The sequence below is a fragment of the Muscardinus avellanarius genome, assembly GCF_963383645.1.
Source record: "Muscardinus avellanarius genome assembly, chromosome: 1".
NCBI classification, from domain to species: Eukaryota; Metazoa; Chordata; class Mammalia; order Rodentia; family Gliridae; genus Muscardinus; species Muscardinus avellanarius.
This window is the reverse complement of record NC_137786.1, coordinates 115,687,686-115,711,580: the sequence shown is the minus strand read 5'-3', so window position 1 is coordinate 115,711,580 and position 23,895 is coordinate 115,687,686. Positions and strand designations below refer to the sequence as shown.

Here is a 23,895-nt window from a genome sequence, read left to right as displayed (position 1 = left end):
AACTTATAGCCTACTTATAACCACAGTTATCACTGGATTAAAGTTTTATATCTAAAATACTTAAAGATAATATTTAAAAGGCGAATTTAAAAAATTCTATACACAATGTGCTCGTAGTTTTTTTTTTTTTTTTTTTTTTTTTTTTTTGGTGGTACTGGGGTTCCTGGAAGCCCTTCTTCCTCTGGGCTACACTCCCAGACCTATTTTATATTTTTGAAACAGGGTCTCTTACGCCAGCATGGCTGGCTTCGAACCTGCGCGATCCTCCTGTCTCTGCCTCCCAAGCGCGGGGATTACAAGCGTGCGCCACCACGCCCGGCATGCTCGTAGTTTTTTTAAATATTTTTATGTACCTGCATTTTATTTTTTTTTTCAGAAAATGTATTTATTTATTTTTTGCACATATATATGATATATAAAACACTTTTCCGAGCTTTTAAACATAGCTGAAACTAATGCATATAAGAAACTAAACTAAATGTTATATTCGTACTAATGCTGATTGTAACCCTAATTCTAAATGAATGTGAAACTCTACAATACACTGAAATTGAACATAATTGCACATATATATGACATGTAAAACATTTCTCCGAGCTTTTAAACATAGCAGAAACTAACACATATAAGAAACTAAACTAAATGTTATATTTGCCCTAACGCTAACTGTAATCCTAGTTCTAAACATATGGGAAAATCTTACAATACACTGAAATTGAACATAATTGCACATATATATGATATCAAAACCCTTTTCTGAGCTTTTAAACATAGCTGAAACTAACACATATAAGAAATTAAACTAAATTTTATATTCATCCTAACACTAACTGTAATCCTAATTCTGAACAAATGTGACATTCTTACAATATACTGAAATTGAACATGATTTAACATATATATGATATGAAAAACCCTTTTCCGTGCTTTTAAACATAGCTGAATCTAAAGCATATAAGAAACTAAACTAAATGTTATATTCGTCCTAACGCTAACTGTACTCCTAAGTCTAAACATATGTGAAACTCTTACAATACACTGAAAATGAACATAATTGCACATATATGTGATATATAAAACACTTTTCCGAGCTTTTAAACATAGCTGAAACTAATGCATATAAGAAACTAAACTAAATGTTATATTCGTCCTAATGCTAACTATAATCCTAATTCTAAACCAATGTGAAACTCTTCCAATACACTGAAATTGAACATAATTGCACATATATGTGATATATAAAACCCCTTTCTGAGCTTTTAAACATAGCGGAAGCTAATGCATATAAGAAACTAAACTAAACGTTATATTCGTCCTAATGCTAACTGTAATCCTGATTCTAAACGTATGTGAAAGTCTTACAATACACTGAAATTGAATATAATTGCATATATATGACATGTAAAACACTTTTCCGAGCTTTTAAACATAGCTGAAACTAACACATATAGGAAACTAAACTAAATGTTATATTTGCCCTAACATTAACTGTAATTGTAATTCTAAACCAATGTGAAACTCTTAAAATACACTGAAATTGAACATAATTGCACATATATATGATATGAAAACACATTTCTGAGCTTTTAAACATAGCTAAAACTAACGCATATAAGAAATTAATCTAAATGTTATACTAGTCCTAATGCTAACTGTAATCCTAATTCTACTTATGGACTTCCTCTCTTCTCTGGTTCTGAAGTCTGCTTCTTTTTTCTTCTTTATGGTTTATTTCTTTAAGAATTTTCTTTAGTGTTGGCTTTGAATTCATAAATTTTTTTTAAGATTCTGTTTATCCTGAAATTCTTTTATTTCCCCATTGATTTTGAAGAGTAGTTTTGCTGGACAGAGTAGTTTTGGTTGGAAGTTACTTTCTTCCAGGGTCTGAATCACGTCGTACCAGTCTCTCCTAGCATTCATGACCTGGGTTGTATAGTCTGGGGTGATTCTTATTGTTTTGCCTCTATATGTCACCCGTCCTTTTGTTCTCACTGCTTTTAAGATTCCTTCCTTGGCCTCTATGTTGGTCATTTTGGCTATTATGTGGTGTGGGGTGGTCCTTCTTTGGTCCTGTCTCAATGGTGTTCTGTATGCCTCCTGGACATGAAGATCCAAGTCTCTTTCCAATTTGGAAAATTCTCTGAAACTATTTCTTTGAAGAGATTACAGATGCCCTTGGTCTGTACCTCTATCCCTTCTTCAATGCCTATTATCCGTAAGTTAGGATGCTTCATATTATCCCATATTTGCTGGATGTTTAGGTTTTGTTGCTGTAAAGATTTCTGTATATCGCTGACTGTGTTTTTAGTTTTGGATGTACTGTCTTCTAACATTAAAATTCTGTTTCCCATTTCATCTAATCTTCCAGAATTTCTTTCTATTGCTTTCTTAATTTCACTTATTGACTCTTTCATTTCATTCCAGACCTCTTTCTGATTCTTAGTGTTTCCAACTCATCTTTCATCTCCTCTATACTTGTTTTAAATCCTTTCATTGTATTGTAAATCAAGATTTGGAACTCTCCTTCTTGCATTTCTTGTAGGTCAGTATTCGTGGCTTCTGTTGTTTCTCCACTATTTCTGGTTCTCATATTTTCAAAGTTCTCAGGTCTGTTCTTCTGATGTCTTCCCACTGATTGTGGGTATTGTGTATAGACCAGTCTTAGTAGTGGGGATTTAGAAGAGTTAACAGGAAGCAGTACTTTTTTGAGTGGTGAGTGTTGGGTGATGGTGGAGGGGTCAGAAGTCAGGAACCATGAACACCAAAATTTTGTTTCTCTGCTTCACAAAATGAAAATAAACAGTAGCCAAAGCCAATGGTTGTTGAGTGCACTGTTGCGGACTCGGTGAACTTGCTGCCGCCACCAAAGGCAATATGGCGCCACTGTCACACCCTTGGCCATGAGGCTGGCGTATTTCTTTTCTGGTTTTGAGCTCCAATCTGAGTCCCTGAAGGGTGTGCTGAGGCTGGCCCCTGGGAGCTTTAGACGCCAAAAAAACTGATGAATTATACCCGGCTGTTCCGCAGTTGCTCACCTCAGCTCACTGTCCGCCGCTCCTCTCTGGAGCCTGGTGGGCTGTTGAGTGTGTTGGTCTGGAGCCGTCAGGTGAGCTCACTGCTGCCGCCATCAGTATGGCACTGCTGCTGCGTCCAGGCCGTGAGGCCGGCGTATCTCCTCTCCGGTTCTGAGCTCCGTTCTGAGCCCCCCTCCTCTCTGGAGCCTGGCGCTGTGAGAGAAGATGGCGAGGGCAGCGTGTGCGGGCTGGTTTCCTCTCTGGTGTCTGGCCATTCTTCTAACCTTCCTTCTCTCTGCCCCTTGTACTTACAGCTTTTATTTTTCTGCTGGTGGTGTTTTCTGGCTATGAAAAGTGCTGATTTTGTAGTAATAAAGTTCGATTGTTAGCGGGATTTGTAAACACCACTTTACTCAGTCGCCATCTTCCCGGAAGTCCTTTTTAATATTTTTAAATTTTTGTGGTACGAAGGATTGAACTCAAGGGCATTCTAACTCTGAACTATATTCCCAGCCCTATTTTTATGTCTTTTATTTTATAACAGGATCTAACTAATTTGTGGACGGCCTCACAAGGTTGCTGAGGCTGGTCAAGTACCTGTGATCCTTCTGTCTCAGCCTCCTAAGTACTGGTATTACAAGAGTGTACCACCATGCCTAGCTCTAGTTTTATTTTAATCTATACTGAACAAGGAAACTGGAAAGAGAGAAGCCCACCTGTGAAAAGAAGTTACTTCTAAATAGTTGGAATATTGGTGACTTATTTTGCCCTTTTCTGGAGTCTAGAGCTTCTACAATCAACACATTTAAAATGTAAACATTTTAAAGTTGAAAACAATTTGTGGTTTAAGACTTAGCTAATTTAACCTTTATATTTTTATATATCTTTTTAAATGTAAAAATTCAGCCTAGAAATATGACCTTTCTTCATGAATCATACTTTACTTATATTTTATTATGTAATATTTTCATTTTTTATTTGAATCAATCAGTGAGACCCCTATGCAGTTGTGGACCAAAGGATGAATTTGGAGGCTCACTGATAAGTACTGCAACACAGACAAGAGTAGAAAGAAAAGAAAAAATGACTGTCCTGTTTTGCTACAGGCTGATAATTATAATCATGAACCTAATGAAGAGCAGACATTGTTTAATATATTTCCAGAGGGTTTAGATATCTCCTCATATTTAGTTGTAGGAAGAAATTAGTATTCTAAGAAATAAAGTGCTACTAATCATATAACCAGAGAAAGAGACAAGATATTGAGAGATTAATTTGATTTTAGAGATGAGACAATTAAAGCATAGCTAAGCAGTTATTCAGTCATGAGCCTTAGCATTGATATTTCCTATCCTTTATCTCACTTCATGGATATCTATATCTAGAATCACATATTTTTTCATTTATTGTCAAATTTATATACTCATCATGCATTATTAGGAACTGCATTTGAAAACAAAAATGTCAAATTTACCTTATTTTATCGGTTAAAGTATGAATGTTTAAACACTGAAAATATAATTATCAACATCAATAACAATTTTCATTTGTTATATCTGGTGCAGCTTTTAAATCAGTAATTTTCAACTCTGTGTATGAGAACAAGTAAATTTTAATCAATAGGTACAAAACCCAGGAATCTGTATTTTTGGGGGTGTTGGGTATTAAACTGAGCTACATGCCCAGCACTATTTTTTATTCTTTATTTTGAAACAGGGTCTCACTAAGTTGCGGAGGGCTTCACTTAAGTGGCTGAGGCTGGCCAAGAACCTGGATTCTTCTGTCTCAGCCTCTCAAATACTGGGATCACAAGTGTGTACCACCTACCCAGCTCAGGTATCTGCGTTTTTAAAGTGATTCCTACAGAAAGTTACTAATTTAGATAAAGGACAATAGAAAGAAACTAAAGAAAACTCCATGACCATTTAGTATTAAGAGACTAAGTGTTCTTATGAGAGTTATTTTACTTATGAAGACATTCCAACTATGGTTAACAAGAGAGCATAATGGTTATTCTGATATTGTTTGTCCCCTGCAGACAGTATAAGCAAAATGATTTTGGAGCAGGATTCCAATGAAGGGAAAGAATGGCCTTTGCAAGCATCTGTATCCGTTCTGTTGACTTTTAAAACATTTGTCACTAAATATAGTTATTGCAGATCAAAATTAGCCACCATGATAACCATCTATATCCATGCATTGTAGAGAGCAGCATTTGCTTAATAAATGCAGTTATGTTCCCAGATATTCCTGAGTTCTGTGAGATTCAGGGCAGTATTGGTTCTTTAAAATGGTTCTTATTAAAATAAGCAGAGAATGTAAAAATCTGAGGGGGTTTCTAACAGCTACAGAGACAGCCATAAGAGGGCAGTTGGCACAAGACTTTGATTATTATTTTCCCCTGGCAGGTGGCCACTGCTGAGATCCTTCTGGAAAGAAATCAAAATCCGAATAGAAGTGGAAAATCACTGGTTTCAAGAGCCTTTCGAACTCAGTTTTTATTTGTGTTTATTCTTGGGCTCTATTCTTTCTTGTTCTTGGTCCTTTTCTTGCTGAGAATTCTCTCACTCACCAAAACAATTATGTTAAAATGCATGTCTCTGGTGCAAATTTAAAAAGAAAGTGAATCAAACAATTTAGTGATTGTTGAAGCTGTTATCTATATATTTCACTCCATTATCCTATTTCCCTTTAAGTTGTACCACCAGAGACACTTAGAAACCTCTTTTTGTTCAAATGCAAAGACCTTCACTCTTTATCCTTAAATCATTTTAATTAAGAAAACTACAAACTTATACCTCTCCAGATAAGGATTTGATATATATAGAATTATGTCTCAGATAAGCAACCTTTAATTTTTAGAGTTATACAAAATGAAGCTGGCTCACTTTCAAAAGCTTTCTAAGTTCAAGGTAAATTCCTGCCAATGCATTAGTGCTCTTAGTACTTTAAATAATGAGTATAATGTTAATGACCACTTAGCATCTATTTCCAGGACTATTCTGTTCTATAAAGTGAATAAGAATGAAAGTAAGCAGGCTTTTACACCATTTTCTCCTAAGTTCATCACCACCATAATCCATGTTGAAGCAGTTGGGATGAACATATGTTATTCTCTGGAATTAAGATACCTGTATGCCTTTAATAAGATGACTCGTAGTCGTTTTTATCAAAGTTAGAAAATACATCCTGGCAACTTTTCTCTCATATCATTTGTGCTATTAGGGGAAACTGAAGCAACTCACTAACCTTCCACTTCTAGATGTTTTGGCACCTAAAAACTAAGAGCAGAAAGTGTTTTTTATATTTAATTTTTTTCTTTATTGAACATAAGTGGCATACATTTAAATTATACTTGCTGCCCTCTCGCCGCCCCTGTTTTCCCTACCACCCCTCCCACCAATGATTGTCCAGGGTAACCATGCCATATTCATAATTTTACACATATTCGATGTAGACCCTCATTAATCAAGTTCAGTCTTCCTCCTCCCCTATCTTTCCATTCAAGCTTTGCTGGTATTTCCTCTCCATTACCAGGAGTACCACTGTTATCCTCTACGTTCCCTAGTTTGGGCATATAAGAGGAAACATATGTACCTTCTCCTTCTGTGTTTGGCTGATCTCACTTAACATAATGCTCTCCAGGACTTTCCATCTTCTTGCAAATGATATGATTTTGTTCTATTTTATGGCTGAGTAGAATTATATTGTGTGTATTTCCCAGAGTTTTGCAATCCATTCATCTGTTGATGGAGATTTGGGTTGGTTCCATATTTTGGCTATTACAAATTGTGCTGCTATGAACATAAGTATGCATATGTTGCTATAGTTCTCTGAATTCAACCCTTTTGAAAAAATACCCAGGGGTGGTAGGCAACCCTACCTATGGTGGATCTATTCCTATCTTTCTTAGGAATCTCCACACATCTCCATAGTGACTGAACTAGTTTGCATTCCCACAAACAGTGTAAAAGAGTTCCTCTTTCCCCACATCCTTGCCAGCATTTGTTATTGTTTGACTTCTTTATGCTTGCCACTCTGACTGGGATTAGATGGAATCTCAGGGTAGTTTTGATTTACATCTCCCTGATGGCCAGTGATGTAGAACATTTTTTCATGAACCTATTGGCCCTTTGTATCTCTTCTTTTGTGAAGTGTCTATTTAGTTCATTTGCCCATTTCTTGATTGGGTTGTTTGTTTTGCTAGTGTAGAGACTTTTGAGTTCTTTGTATATTATGAATATTAGCACCCTATCAGAGTGGTGGCTGGTAAAGATCTTTTCCCATTCTGTAGGCTTCCTCTTTAGGTTACTGATAGTTTCCTTTGATGAGAAGAAACTTTTTAGTTTGATGCTATCCCACTTGTTAATTTTTGCTTTAATTTCCTGAGCTTTGGAGGTTTTGGTGAGAAAGTTACTGCCTGTGCCAATATGTTGTAGTGTTGAACCTATGCTCTCCTCTACTAACTATACAGTTTCAGGTCTAATTTCTAAGTCTTTGATCCATCTTGGGTTGATTCCTGTGCATGGTGAGATATAGGGGTTTAGATTCATCTTTTTACAAATGGTTAGCCAGTTCTCCCAGCACCATTTATTGAAAAGGCTGTCTTTTCTCCAGCGTATGAGTTTGGCCCCTTTGTCAAAGATTAATTGACTAAAGATGTGTATGTTTGTTTCTGTATCTTTTATTCTAATCCACTGGTCAGTATATCTGTTATTGTGCAAGTACCATGCTGTTTTTACTACTATTGCTCTATAGTATAATTTGAAGTCTAGGATTGTAATGCCTCCTGCATGTTTCTTATTGCTGAGAATTGCTTTGGCTATTCTGGGTCTTTTCTTTCTCCATATAAAGTTCATGATTGATTTTTCTAGGTCTCTGAAGAATGTCGCTGGTATTTTAATGGGAATTGCATTGAATCTATAGATCAGTTTTGGCAGAATGGCCATTTTGATGATATTTATTCTGCCTATCCATGAGCACGGGAGATCTTTCCATTTTCCAAGGTCTTCAATTTCTTTCCTTAATGTTTTATAGTTTTTGTTGTAGAGGTCTTTTACATCTTGGGTTAGGTTTATTCCTAGATATTTTATTGGTTTTGAGGTTAAAGTGAATGGAATTGTTTTTTCTGTTTCTTTCATTGTGGATTCGTTGTTGGCATAAAGAAAAGCCACTCATTTCTTTAGGTTGATTTTGTAACCTGCGACTTTGCTGAATTTGTCAATCAGCTCCAGAAGTCTTTTGGTTGAGTTCTTTGGGTCTTCCAGAGAGAGGATCATGCCATCTGCAAATAAGGATAATTTTAATTCCTCTCTTCCTATGTGAATTCCTTTGATTTCCTTCTCTTGTCTTATTGCTGCAGCAAGTTTCAAGGACTATGTTGAAAAGGAGTGGTGATAGTGGGCATCCTTGTCTTGTTCCTGACTTTAGAGGAAATTCTTGCAGTTTTTCCCCATTCAATATAATGTTGGCTTTGGGTTTACAGTATATTGCCTTAATGATGTTGATGTTCCTTCTATCCCAATTTTCTGCAGTGTTTTTAACATAAATGGGTGTTGGATTTTGTCGAATACATTTTCAGCATCTATTGCTATGATGATGTGGTTTTTGTTCTTGGTTCTATTTATGTGGTGAATAACATGTATTGATTTGCATATGTTGAACAAGCCTTGTTTTTTTTGAGATGAAACCAAATTGGTCATGATGTATTATTCTCTTGATATAGTTTTAAATGTGTATATCTAGTATTTTGTTTAAAATTTTTGCATCTATGTTCATTAAGGATATTGGTCTATAGTTTTCCTTTCTTGAGGTATCTTTATTTGGTTTAGGGATTAATGTGATACTGGCCTCATAGAAGGAATTTGGGAGAGTTCCATCACTTTCAATTTCCTGGAACAAGTTATGACGTATTGGTATTAGTTGTTCACTGAAGGTTTTGTCGAATTCAGCTGGAAACTGGTCTGGGCCTGGGCTTTTCTTTGGTGGAAGAATTTTTATTGCTGCTGCTATTTCTTTGGTTGCTATTGGTTGGTTAGGCTTGCTATATCCTCTTGGCTGAGTGTAGGTAGGTTAACTGTGCTTAGAAATCTATCAATTTCTTCTAGGTTTTCAAGTCTATTGGAGTATAAATTTTTAAAGTAGTTTCTGATAATCTTTTGAATTTCTTCACTATCTGTGGTGATAGCTTCTTTTTCATTTCTAATTGAATCATTTGAGTTGATTCTCTTTTTCTTTTGGTTAGGTTGGCCAGGGGTTTATCAATTCTATTAATCTTTTCAAAGAACAACTTTTTTGTTTTGATTCTTTGAATTGTTTTTTTTGTTCTCCATTTCATTTATTTCTGCTCTAATTTTAAAGATTTCTCACCTTCTGCTGGCTTTGGGAATAGACTGTTGCAGAATTTCTAGGTCCTTGAGTTGTGTCATTAGGTTCTTTACTTGGTGATTCTCTGTCCTTCTTATGTGGGCACTCAATGCAAGAAATTTTCCTCTTAATACTGCCTTCATAGTGTCCCATAGATTTTGGTAGGTTGTGTCTCTGTTTTCATTTATTTCCATAAATTTACTTATTTCTTCCCTAATTTCTGCTCTTACCCATTCATCATTCAATAGTGTATCATTCAATCTCCATGTATTTGAATAATTTCTTTTGATTTTCCTGTTGTTGATTTCTACTTTTATTCCATTGTGGTCTGAAAAGATGCAAGGAATTATATTACATCTTTTGAATTTGCTGGTGCTTTGTGTCCCAGTATGTGGTCTATTTTGGAGAAGGTTCCATGGGCTGCTGAGAAGAATGTGTAGTCTGTAGTTCCTGGCTGAAATATTCTGAAAATGTCTGTTAGGTCCATTTGGTTTATGGTTTCCTTTAGTTCTAAAGAGTCTTTACTCATCTTTTGCCTTGAAAATCGATCCAGTGGTGTGAGAGGCGTATTAAAGTCTCCTAGAATTATTGTATTTGGGTCTATTTGGGATCTGATGTCCAGAAGGGTTTGTTTTACAAATGTGGTTGCACCCATGTTTGGGGCATTAATATTTACTATCATTGTGTCTTCTTGGTGTATTGTTCCTTTCAATAAAAGGAAGTGCCCTGTTTTGTCTCTTTTGATGTGTTTTAAAGTCTGTTTTGTTGGATATCAGGGTTGCTACCCCTGCTCTCTTTTGGTCTCCAATAGCATGGTATATATTTTTCCATCCTTTCACTTTCAGTCTGTGAATGTCTTTGGCTGTAAGGTGAGTTTCTTGCAGACAACATATATTTGGATTATGTTTCTTAATCCACATTTCCAGTCTATGTCTTTTGATTGGTGAGTTAAGTCTTTGACTTTAAGAGATATTATTGAAATATGATTTTTGTTTTCTGCCATTTTGTGTTCTGTCTACTCTTGGTTGGTTTGGTCTTTCTTCTTTACTTAAATGGCCCACTTATTAACTTCCTCTCTTCTCTAGTTCTGAAGTCTGCTTCTTTTTTCTTCCTTATGGTTTATTTCTTTAAGAATTTTCTCTAGTGTAGGCTTTAAATTCATGAATTTTTTTAAGATTCTGTTTATCCTGAAACACTTTTGTTTCCCCATTGATTTTGAATAGTAATTTTGCTGGACAGAGTAATTTTGGTTGGAAGTTATTTTCTTCCAGGGTCTGAATCATGTCGTTCCAGTCTCTCCTAGCATTCATGACCTGGGTTGTATAGTTTGGGGTGGTTCTTATTGTTTTGCCTCTATATGTCACTCGTCCTTTTGTTGTCACTGCTTTTAGGATTCCTTCCTTGGCCTCTATGTTGGTCATTTTGGCTATTATGTGGTGTGGGGTGGTCCTTCTTTGGTCCTGTCTCAATGGAGTTCTGTATGCCTCCTGGACATGAAGATCCAAGTCTCCATGTTTGGATAAATCTCTGAGATTATTTCTTTGAAGAGATTATGGACGCCCTTGGTCTGTACCTCTATCTCTTCTTCAATGTCTATAATTAGTAAGTTAGGAGGCTTCATATTATCCCATATTTGCTGGATGTTTAGGTTTTGTTGCTGTAAAGATTTCTGTATATCACTGACCATGTTTTCGATTTTGGATGTACTGTCTTCTAACATTGAAATTCTGTTTCCCATTTCATCTAATCTTCCAGAATTTCTTTCTATTGCTGTCTTCATTTCACTTATTGACTCTTTCACTTCATTCCAGACCTCTTTCTGATTTTTTCTTAGCATTTCTATCTATCTTTCATCTCCTCTATTCTTGTTTTAAATTCTTTCATTATATTGTAAATCAAGATTCTGAACTACCCTTCTTGCATTTCTTGTAGGTCAGTTTTCGTGATTTCTTTTGTCTCTTCATTATTCCTGGTTCTCATATTTATAGCATTCTCTGTCCTGTTTTTCTGATTTCTACCCATCACTTTTGAGTATTATGTTTAGACCAATCTTAGTATTAGGAGTTTAGAGGTTTCAGCCAGTCAGCATAGCTTTTCCAATGTTGAGGGTGGGTGATGGGGGAGGAGCTGGGGTGATGGGTAAAGGTGTTGGATTAGGTAGAGGATATGTTTAGGTTGAGAAAAACTTTAAGTATGATAAGGTAATATCCTGCTGAGAATGAGAGAGAGTTAATTAGGACTCTTGTAGTTAGTACAGTAAGTATGGAGATATGAAATACTTTGAGTATTAAACACAGAGGTATATTATAGGGGAAAGTTTTGGGGGTGTGGGGAAGTTTGTAAGAGGGGTGAGGGAAGGAGCAAACAAACATAAAAAATATCAACACAAACTACCAAGACTAACTATTATGTAATCAAGGGAAAAAAAAGGAAAAAACAAACCAGAAGAGGAAAAAGAAAAAAGAAATGAAAGAGGAAGAAAGAGGAAAAAGGACAAGAATAAAATAAAAGGTACTAGTGGCTGTGTGAAACCAGAAAACAAAGCAAACTATCAAATATATATATAAAGAAACAACAAGTAGAAGTAACAGAAGGATGGGGGAAAAATAAAACAGCAACAACCATAACAAAACAAAAGCAATATAAAAACAAAACATCAGCAGTAAAAGAAAAAAAAAAACAGTCTTACTTATTTACGAATATGGTGTCAGGTCCATATAATATTTGAGTGTTTGTTTGCTTTGGTAGCTTTCAGAATATACTCCAATGTCTCTTGATTTTCTTTGTACTCTATTTTCATCTTCTTAAATCACACTCTCTGGGTGTTTGGACACCTTTATTTCCTTTAACTGCTTTAGGTTTAGGTGTCAGGATGTCTGGTGTCACTGTTAATAGATTCTGTACAATCCCCAGGTTCTGTGTAATTCCAACTTGTAGTCAGCACCTCTGCACTCACTACCCTAGATTCAGTCCTGTGCTTCCCTACACCAGGGGTGGAAGGTGTCCAAAGTAGATTTGGGACCTCCCCCTGAGGTCCTGTGCAGATATTGCGTCTCGATGAATTTTCCTGTGTCTCTAGAAATTCTAACTGGGCTAGTCGGTGTGGTCCCAAGATGTACCCTAGGCAAAAGGCTGCTGGTCCCTGGACACACACACTTACTGCCCGAGCACTGCCAGTTCTGAGAGTGCAGGTTGGGTGTACTGCTATTACTTGGCCCCAGTGTGAGTGGGTGCAGATGTCTAGTGCCTGCTGCTTGGCTCCACCAGGGTGTACTGGGCTGTGCTCTAGGCTAGAGCTGAGTCTCAGGCTGCCAGGTGGGCAGAAACTCCCGGTGGTGGGCCAGGGATGCGGTGTAGGCGCACACAGGTCCGGGGGCACAGGAGCTGTGCAGTGTCCAGCAATGGTCTCTGCCTCCAGTGGGGCATACAAGCTGGGGGCCTGAGGTGATCACACGGGTGCACAGAGCTTTCACCACCTGGGAAGCAGGCCACCGGCAAGGTAAATGCCCGGGCCCTAGCCGCCGGGCTCCAGCAGGGTGCAGGGATTAGGCGCACAAGGTGAGCGCCACTGAGTTTAGGGGTGAGGGTAGTGCAGGCGCAGACAACTAGCGGGGGTCCTGGGGTCCAGACAGGGTGCACAAGGACAGTGCTGGGTTCTGTGTCGTGGGACAGAAGCCCAGGGCCAGTGCTAGACCTGGGGTGCACGCTAGAAACCGCAGCTTCCCTGGACACACTCAGGTACCTGGCTTCCTTGGTCCCGGCGTCCGTGGGAGTCCCTGTGTCACTTTGGTCCAGTCTTTATTGGGTGCACAGGATTCTGTCGTGGGCGCCGCTCGCTGCTTAAGATGAGGCTCTATGACCGTTTTCAGTCTCTGGCTATTTCGCCGGGTTGGTATCAGTCAGTACTAGGGGATGCAGTTTGGGCGGGCAGCCCGCGCACTCTGCGCTGACGCCGGTAGGCTGCCTGGTTGTATCTGCAGCAGGTCTGATGCCCGATCTTTGTTCTTCTTCTTAGAGTTCAGGGTTTCCACTGAGGTACCTGGATCTGTTTTGGTTCCTGGGATGTGTTTATTTTGTTGATTAAGATGCTGCCTTCTAAGTAGTTGAATTTTATTTGTTTCAGCTACTGAGAAGTGCTGTGTCCCTCAGTCGCCATTTTGAATCTCTCCCTTTTTTTTTTTAAATAGCTGGGCATGTTGGTGCACACCTGTAATCCCAGTACTTGTGAGGCTGAGACAGGAGGATCACAACTTTGAGGTCAGCCTCAACAACTTAGTGAGGCCCTCCATAACTTAGTAAGAACCTGTTTCTAAATAAAAAAATAAAATAGGTTTAGCCAGTATATTAAAAGCAAAACTTTAGTCTTTCCTTATCTAGTTTTTCATCTTTCCTTCCACAAAGTACAGGTTAAAAAGAGACAGAAGCTTTGCCTTAGAGAAGGTAAGTAATGACAAACATGGTCATTTTCATCAAACTGGAAAGACTAAAGACAAAGGGCATAAGCTCTGGTACAATCTCAATACCTGGAAAGTCTTAGAGGCTGGCACATTAAGATGTATGTTTTCCACTGTGTCCTTCTCTTTTCTAGCACAGAACTGGTAAGCTGTGCTGATGCCTAAAATGCAAACGAAGTTCAAGTAGCCTATTTTTCCCAAGATCATTTGTTATCTAATATCTGAAAAATTTAATAAAGTGACATATTTTATCCTAACTCATATAGTAATGTGAATCCAGCAAATAAAATCAAGAATTATTTTCAAAAACCAATTCGGGATCAAACTTTAATAACTTAAGGATATGAGCCCCTGAATAATGAAAATTACTTCAATAGTACACTGGGAAAAAGTTTTCATTATTTCCTTATAACAGAAGCCATATTCCAGAGATTCAACATAATAACAAAATTTATAAGCTGTTTGAAATTTCAGAATCCTTCTATCATGGAAAATAGCTCTGATTAAAAAATAATTTTCAAAATATTAATTCCTTAAATATTACTCCCATGGGTTGTGTAATAGTTCCTAATATTTCAAACCTTAGTTTGATAGTCAATTTATTAGATAAAATATTTATTAGACTATGATCATGCTTTATACCTGAAAATTAATAAAACAGCTTTATAATTAATTTTAAGTTTAACATATCAGCTTGTCCTCCAAACCAAAGGTAAAATGAGTATCTGAAAACATTGCCTGTTTTTCTGTCCCTGGGGTTGACTGACTGAATATCCTAGAAACATAAAAATATTTTTATTGTACTTGTCTCACATAAATAATTATACTTTCACAAAAATATGTAAAACAACCAATTCTGGCAAATAGAATTCTACAAACACTCAGCTTTAATATTGCCTCCCATTGGAATTTTACAAGGTTTCTTTAACTGATGAAAAAAATTTCCTTTTTCAAAACTAACCTGATATTGGCCGATAGAGGGCAGAGATCAATTTCAAATGCCCTCATCCTAAGGAAGAGGGGAGAAAGCGCATAGCATTTGCATGCAGTGGTGAAGCCAACTGGCTTGCATAACCCATCTCTGTGATGGTGCTTTGCTAGTTCAGCTCATTGTTGTACTTTAGGTGATGGAAAGAAGGAAATACTGCATAGAACTGGTCATCAACAATGAGTCATCCCTTGCATCCCTCAGGTTTATTTTTTGTTATTATTTTTTTTAATTCTTTATTTTGAAACAGGGTCTCACTAAGTTGCTGGGACCCTCACTAAGTAGCTGAGGCTGCCGCAAACTGTGATCCTCCAGTCTCAGCCTCCCAAATGCTGGGATTACAAGCGTGCGCCACCACACCCGGCATCCAACAGGTTTAAATCTCAATACTGGAAACAGTGCCAATGTGAGCACACATACTTTAGAGGGCAGCTCTGCTATCTAAAAGTGCTGATGGTTTAGAAAAATTAGGTGGAACTGTGGAGTCAGTGAGCTGAGCACACAACATCTCCCAGCTATACTTGGCCTATACCTGGAAGAAAGCAGCTGTCATATATCTTAAGAAATTTTCTTGGGGAGAAGGGAAGGTCCAGTTAGGGCAAGGAATTTAGTCTTAACCTAAAAAGCCCATCATTCATTCCCCTGCCACATCCCACAAAATAGAGGCTATTTTAAGAATTTAAAGATACACTGTCCTTGCCGGGCCTTTATTTGATGTAATAAATCAAACACACCAGGAAGAACTAAAAAGCAAACAAACCAAATATAAAATCCTCTTCAAAATTATTTGATAGTAAACACCCTATGTTAAACATTAAATAGAATACAATGCCAAAAAGGGGAGAATCCTAGAGTGTTTAATCATTCACATACATGTAACACCAAGGACTAGCGTCATACTAGTTTCTTAGAAATTCTGTGTCTAGTAGCAAGGTAATAAATCCTCATATGGAAGAAGTCACCTTCAGTTTAGCTCTCTTTAATATCAGGCATTTCTCTTTATGACTTCTAGCTAATTCATGCTGTGTTCTGGAACACTCTGGAACTGAGCTCACAGTGCAATGCAGTATGAAAACTACTTAAGTGAGAAGTGGCTGAGTCTTCATGGGATGTGAAATGAAGACTTCAACAAGGGCAAATTTGAAGCTGGTGGAATTGTTATCAAACGTTCTTATCTTAAGGAAAAGACAAGGTGGTAAAAGGCTTCTGTTCTGAATTGACATTTTTGCTTCTGAGTAAAATTTTTAAAATTAATTAGTGTGCTTTTAAAATTGTTACAAACTGGGAAACCTTTATATATTGCTTTAGTTTATACACAATCACCAGTAGAATAAATTTAAATCAAATGTGTTGGAACTGACTTGACTTTGGTTGTTTTCGTAAAGCCAAATTATTAAAGAAAATAACCTGCATCTCTAGGAATAGACAGAGATCATTCCATTAAAGACAGATGAAGACCATTATTCCACCTATTCAATTACCCCCCAAATCATTCATTCATACTCTAAAATGTCAAAGCACCAATAAGACTTGCCATAATTTTCCAGAAAATCAAGTTACAAATGAGCCTCATTTTAGTATAAGGCATTATCAGTGAAGTCCCACACCTGAAACAATTATATATTCCCAAGTAAGGGACAATGCATAGCTTTCAGGATATCTGTACAGATATAAAATGGCAGATAGATTCTCTACTGTAAAAATGGAGCTATCAAGAAGCTAGCATATTGACACCCTACAATTTTATTGCAACCAGAAGAAGGGAACCATTAAGAATTCATCCTTTTGCTTATCAAGCATTCACACTGTTGTGGACATCCTCAGGCCCCTAGTCTTTCCTCAAGTAGAGGAAGGATAGAAGAAAGAGGAGAAAATATGTAATTATGGCTTTAATGGTTTTCTTTTTAAGGGTAACAAGTAACTATTCTCTACTAGGCAATTCTGTAACATTATGTTTAAAAAAAATCCAAAAATTTTTGTCCTAAACCTCTAATTCCAAGGTAAATCTTGGACAAAAGAAAAAATTTAACCTGAGTTGTTTGATCTGTCACAATTGAATAGTTTTGTCTGTTTTGTCTTATTTTTATAGTACTAGGAATTGAACTGAGCCCCTTGTGCATGACAGGCAATCACTCTATCACTCAGTTGTAACCCAAGCCCCAACATTTTAATTTATATTTTAGTATATAAGTATACAAGCTACCTCTATTTTGGTAGTTCCATAATCATCTAACAGTGTAAATATAACCTAAACGTCATAAGCAAAGCTTTGTGCTGTTGTCTTAGATTTACACTTTATATTTCAGGCAAGGAGAGGATATTTTTATAATGCGATTTTTCTCTTAAAAGTATTACAACAAAAATCTCTCTTCATGATTTAACAGTATATTTCTGCCCAGAACAGTGCAGATTAATCTTCAGCTTGGTTCACAATTATGACCCATGACACAAACTTAAATATATGATAACATTTAAATTACAGCCTAATTTTGAGTTTTAACCAATGAAATGTGAACATTTACATGCAATTGTTAATCAGTGTCAATCAGCTTTCTTAAGTAACCAAGCAGTGCTGACATGTCCATGTGGACATTTTTGAAATGACAAATCCTGCCGGGCCTGGTGGTGCACACTTATAATTCCAGTACTTGGGAGACTGAGATAGAAAGATCGCAGGTTTGTAACTAGCCTCGGCAACTTAGTGAGGCCCTTCACAATTTGGTATGATCCTGTTTCAAAAGAAAAAAGAAAAAAAAATAGGGGAGCTAGGGATACAGCTCAGAAGTAGAATGCCCCTGGGTACAAGGCCAGCAACAACCATAAAATAAAGGGACAAATCCTTACAGGTGTTAGCATTTAAATAAATGCTACTTCAAAATCTAAACAAACTGCAAACTACATAGAAGTATAAATTCTATAAAAATTTCATGAATGTAAGAAAAATATCAAATGTAAAAGATCACAAAAAGGAATAGCACTTCAGAGATAATATGAGAGAGGATTCAGGGATGTCCTTGTAATCTCTTGAGAGTGTTGTAAATTATATTTATTTTCTACAATTTATTAAATGTCAGGGCTGAGGAGGTGGGGAAGAGACAGATAGATGACTTAGGGGAAGTCTGACAATGTGTATTTTACTCAAATATGCACCACAAATATCCAAGGGAGAAGAGGTACATCAACGCTGAAACAACAAGTCATTTCTGCTTCAGAGAACCCAAAAGTGCAGTTATGCTTCCTAAACTCCAAAGAAGACAAAGAAAAAGAGAATTTGTCTCACAGATTAAAATATATCTCATCTTAAGGAAACTACTTAAGAACACTATAAAAATTATCTTCCTTTAGGAATCTATGTCATCATGCGAACATTCTCCATACTAGTGTCTTATCTTAATCTCCATGCATTGCTCTCAATTCACACGAGATAGAATCAGTTCCCATAAGACTGTCCAATAGCCTAACTCCATAGGAATTTTCTGGGCTTAGGGAGAGAGACAATCTAACTCTATATAGCATTTCAAATTAGTGAATTTTCCTTTATGCAAGTCAATCATTTTAAGTCTGTTCCATATAAGAAGAGGGCACGGAGGTTTTCATCCTAACTATGAAGAGACTGTTTTACCCTGGGCCTAGAGTGCAGAAATGAAGTCACGAGAGATTTCATTGCACATAACACTTTTGTACTTTTATAGATTTTTATTGCTTCTGTTTTCAAATAGAGTGAAACCTAAGCAAGGAATCAGTTTTAGGAGGTAAACAAAAGATTTGTGCTGTCAGATGACCCTTGGGAGAAACTATTCTTGAGACAACAGGAATAAAGGAATAGCTAAGGAAAAAAAAATGTACCGTAAAGTACTGGACCCAGAAATGCTTAATATCAAATTGGCTCTGATCCTAAGGCAAAGGAGCCTATTTGCTTGAACTCTCAGTCACACCTGGTTCTAGAATAAAAGGAGGCACACCTTGTCAAGAAGGAGCACTAAGCCAGTTGTTTCTGAGAAGCACTATGGGAAAGACTGCAATTACCAGCTCTGTTTTTGTAAACAGCACCATTCATGTTTCTTGTGAGCTTGTTACTGGGCCTTCTAAAATACAACTGTGCACATTTTATTTCCCAGAGTATTATACTATATAATAAATGCTATTATTTGAGGAAAATGGGGAAGTGATATGAGTATAATGGAACATACCAAATATAATGAAAAAAATCTAAAGTTCCCTATAAGACACAAAACTTTTACTGGCAAATAATGCTAAATTGTGTTCCCAGATTATATTTTTAACCACTGGGACTTAAAATGGTCATCTTGTAACTGCTGGTGACATTAAAATTGACTCTGGATTTTATTTTCACAACTAATGCCCTCATTTATATTGACTATTACCAAAGGGAAGAACATTCTCATTCTCCCCATGCTATAAACATTTACTTCTTCTAGCCAGTTGTAACTCTTGGCACACTTTTCCTGGGGAGGTGCTGTGAGGATATGTGCTCTGCACTGTCCTGCACGCAAAAGTCTTTAAATGGCCAGACTGCTGTCTCCCTTGCCAACACGTGAGTAGTAACAGCACAGGTATTGGGCAGGGCTGCCTAATCTTAGGAATTCTGGGCATTTCCACTCTAGGGAGCTTGTAATACTGCTTCATATTTCAGTGCAGGCAGAAACCAAACAAGCATCAATACCTGGCTCTTCACTCTTCTCACCTTGGTGCAGACGTTAACTTTTCAGAAATCATTTTTTTTATTAGACTACATCCCTCTCCCCTTGCCTATTAAACAGTTCAGGCTTTTCTTTTTTTCTATACTTGTCAGTAATATAATAATTGGTCCATTACTTTTTAAAATATAGGGCTTTCCCTATAAACTTCATAAAAACAGGGTAGAGACAGTTTCTGTTTGCTTTCCTTGCTTCCTGGTGTAGGTCCCTAGGACAGTGCCTATTATTCAACAAATACTTGTAAAAGCAGTAATTATTACTGTATCTAGGAATATAGTTCTTTAGCCCCTCAACACATTTTCAAATAGTTATCATGGTCCACATTTGCATGTGACGAAAGTGAAGTCAGAGAAATTGATTCAACTTCATTTGCAGAGCCAGCAGGGAATGGCAGAGCCCAGATGCTCAAAAGCTGCCTGACTCTGAAGCTAAAGCTTCAAGACCAACTTTGCTCATCAAATCGGTGCTGGACCCACAGAGAAATCTAGTACCTCTGTGTCTTCAATAGAACTTCATGATGAGAAAAAAGGAAGATGAAATCTGTTGATATTCTCTCCCTCCTGACACAAAACTGGCTTATATATGCTGATTTCTTGCTTTTGGAAAATGGGTGACTGGCAAGCATTTATCCATATGTACTGAATGGCTTACACACCTTCTTGAGTAGAAATAAAAGAGACATGAAGTACAAAAACAAAAAACACTTACCATAATTCCTGTAAGCAAACAGACTCCTTTCCCACAGTATGTGTTAGGTACCATGTCACCATAACCAATGGAGAGAAAAGTTATTGATATCACCACATTGCTCCAAGGAAGTTACTAGTAACATCCTGTTGGTCATGGTACCTGAAAGACAGCAAACAAAACCAGTCCTTCATAATTAATCTATAGTATGGTAGCTAAGGACAGTTTGATGCAATTCAGTGTATTTGCTATATCTACTATAAATATCCCTACTAAGAAGTTTTCAAAGTTTATAATATAAATAAGACTGAGGATCCATCTAAACATCAGAAAGTGCTTCAACTTTAAAAATAACTTTAATCTAGGCATGGTGGCACACACTTGTAATCCCAGTACTTTGGAGGCTGACAAAGGAGGATTGCAGGTTTGAGGCCAGCCTCAGCAACTTAGTGAGGCCTATTTAGTGAGATTATGTTTCAAAATTTAAAAATAGAATAGGGCTGAGGGTATATAGTTCAGAGGTAGAATGCCCCTGGGTTCCATTCTCACTATCAAAAAAAATTCTGAAAGAAAAATTATAAAATTTAAGAACTGACTTTCTCACTAGCATAGGCCGATATACACACAATCGTCTTTGTAGACTCCTCTGGTCTCTGTCAGTGTCTTACCATTCCTCGATGCCTAGCTGACGTACCAGAACTATTTGACAATATGTCTTCACCCAATTTCACATTACACATTTGTAGGAAAAGGAATCATGCTCATCCTTTTGCATGGGCTGTTTTCTGCCACCTTGATCTCCTAGAGACCGGCCAATTCCTCGTCATCCTTCAGGCTAGAGCTTTTTCTGTTTACTCTCCTTAGTCTCTCTTCTGTGCTTCTTCTGAATCCTGCATTTCCCTCTGTTACAGGGCTACATTGGAAAAGTCCATCTGCAGGGGGTGGGGGGTCTTTCCCTGACTGCTATCCTTGAAGAGAGAAACTATCTCTGATCCCACAGTCCCTGCTCAGACCCAGTATCATACCAGTAGTATGCAAGAACTCATAATAAAAAGAAAAAAAATAAAGCGAGAGGGGTTGAGATAACAAGATTTTCTGGTGAGGCAAAGGGTTTTTACCATAAGAAATAAACATCAAATTTTGCCTCAAGAAAAAAACAACAAATAAACAAGGTGTGGCCCTAGAAGAATATTCTCTGGGTGCAGGTCTGTAGACAGAGGGCAAAGTGGCTTTTCTATGGTCTCTACAGCAGTCAGGCCCCACACTCTGGTCACTGGGGGAATTTCCTGCTTTTCACTCACCTTCTCCTAAGGACCAACTTTCTTTTCCTTCTTTCAAATTCCATTTGGGGAATATTATTCTTGCTTTACAAAATATGTTGATAATCACTTGATTATCACTAGGAAATCACTAATTTCCTCCTGGTTTTATTCACTCAATCCTGTCTTTCAACTCAATTCTGACTTTGCTACCAGAGCCAAGGTGGTAAGGATGTTATTTCTGACAGGGACCTAGGATTGATCCCATCTAAAATGATTCCATCTAAAATAAATATATAGCTGGCGTGGTAGCACACACTTGTAATCCCAGCACTTTGGAAGCTGAGATCGGAGGACCACACAGGTTCGAAGCCAGCCTCAGCTACTTAGTGAGGCTCTCAGCAACTTAGTGAGACCCTGTTTTCAAATAAAGTATAAAATAGGTCTGGGAGTATAGCGTGGAAGTAGAAATGCCCTGGGTTCCACCTCCAGTACCACTAAATAAATAAATAAGTAAATAAATAAAATAAAATATTTAAAAAGTTCAGTATCATTAGCAATCAGAAAAATGCAAATCAAAACTAGGCTGAGATTCCATCTAACTCCAGTTAGAATACTAATAGTCCAGAACAATAAGAAATGCTGGTGAGGATGTGGGGAAATAGGAATTCTCATATACTATTGGTGGGATTGTAAATTAGTACAAACATTATAAAGATCAGTATGGAGACTTTTCAAAAGATTAAGAATGAGCTGGGCATGGTGGCACACACTTGTAATTCCAGTATTTGGGAAGCTGACCAGAGGATCACAGTTCATGGACAGCCTCAGATACTTAGTGAAGCACTCCATAACTTAGTGAGACCTGTTTTAAACTAAAGAATAAAAAATAGGGCAGGGGGTGTAGCTCAGAGTTAAATGCCCCTGAGTTCCATCCCCAGACCTGCCAAAAAAAAAAAAAAAAGATTAAGAATGGAACCACCATATGATCCAGCTATACTGCTCCTTAGTATCTTTTCAGAAGAATTAAAATTAGAATACTATAGTGATATATTCATATCCATGCTTATAGCAGTACAATTCAAAATAGCCAAATTATGGAACCAACCTAGATGTCCTTCAGTAGATGAATGAATAAAGGAAATGTGGTATGTACACACATGGAATTTTACTCAGCCATAGAGAAGAACACAATTATGTCATTTGCAGGAAAATGGATAGAACAAAGAATATTATGCTAAGTGATATTAACCACTTTCAGAAAGTCAAGGCTCAAATGTTTCCTCTCATATGTGGAAGCCAGAGGGAAAATAGAAAACGAAATGGACTTTAGATAAATGAGGACAGAGACCAGTAGAATAATGGAAGTCGAGGGAGGGGAAAAGGAGGATTGAGGATGGAAACCGTTCAAGGAATGCTATGTTCATATATAAACGTTTCACTATCAACTTCTCCAACACGCATGAGAGAGAACAAGGGAGTGGGGCAGGATGTGGAGAAAAACACAAGTGATGTATGTGTATTTGAAAGCATCACTTTGAATCTCATTGTGATATGTAATTACAATGCATCAAAAACTATAAAATAATAAACCTACATTGGTCATGACAATCTCTGTCCTTTTCCCTCTTTCTATCTCTCATCTCATGCTCTCACTTCTACAACCAAAAGTGCAGAAGGTTCATAAACTATAAGCTTTTCTCCATGATATCAGTGGGTCTTACACTGTCTCAGATACACAAAAGATGTGTGCTTATCATTTGTCTACCTTTCCCTTCCAAAGAAGTGTAAGAGAAGCTAAGAAACACTTTTATTTGGCCACCTTGGACTAAGAAATAAGAAGGTGAGTGGAGCCCTGGCATCAGGAAGAGTAACAGAAATGACTATATACCCTGAAAGAAATGGAGTGGCATGTGAGCAGGCAGCTAGCCTCTGCTGAGGGCATTCTGTGAGTTATGATGGCAGGAGGGCTGATCCTCAACAACAGCTACTTTGACCTCTCTCTGGAGTCCCTTCTTCCCAGACTGTGTGGGGAGAGGCTGCCATTGCTGAGAGGGAGGCCATGATATGTTCACAGCCTTCTAGGAGGATGATGGCAGGGCAGGTGTGTATGTCCTGACTGTCTCTGTTGCATAATGTGTAGCAGAAGTGAGCTGATGGGACCCATGCAAGGGGCTTGATGGGCAGCTACATGATGAGGGAAGCAAGCTCTGTGGATGGCTCTGGTGCAAAACAGGGCCTTTGGAAAGAAGCTCCGATTAGAACCCATTCATGGGCTGGGCATGGTGGCACACGCTTGTAATCCCCGTGCTTGGGAGGCTGAGACAGGAGGATCGCACAGGTTAGAAGCCAGCCTCAGCTACTTAGTGAGGCTTTCAGCAACTTAGCGAGACCCTATTTGCAAATAAA

At 37.5% G+C, this 23,895-nt stretch overlaps 1 protein-coding gene across 1 annotated transcript in view; it reads right to left on the bottom strand.

The window, feature by feature from the left end:
• The window catches only part of KCNN2 (potassium calcium-activated channel subfamily N member 2), a gene marked incomplete at both ends in the record, with an annotated part of 167,022 nt that overhangs the window by 16,514 nt on the left and 126,613 nt on the right, over positions 1–23,895 (bottom strand). Inside the window, 2 exon segments of the mRNA XM_080709285.1 lie at positions 20,249–20,340; positions 20,343–20,389. Coding sequence (XP_080565411.1) covers positions 20,249–20,340; positions 20,343–20,389 — 139 coding nt within the window.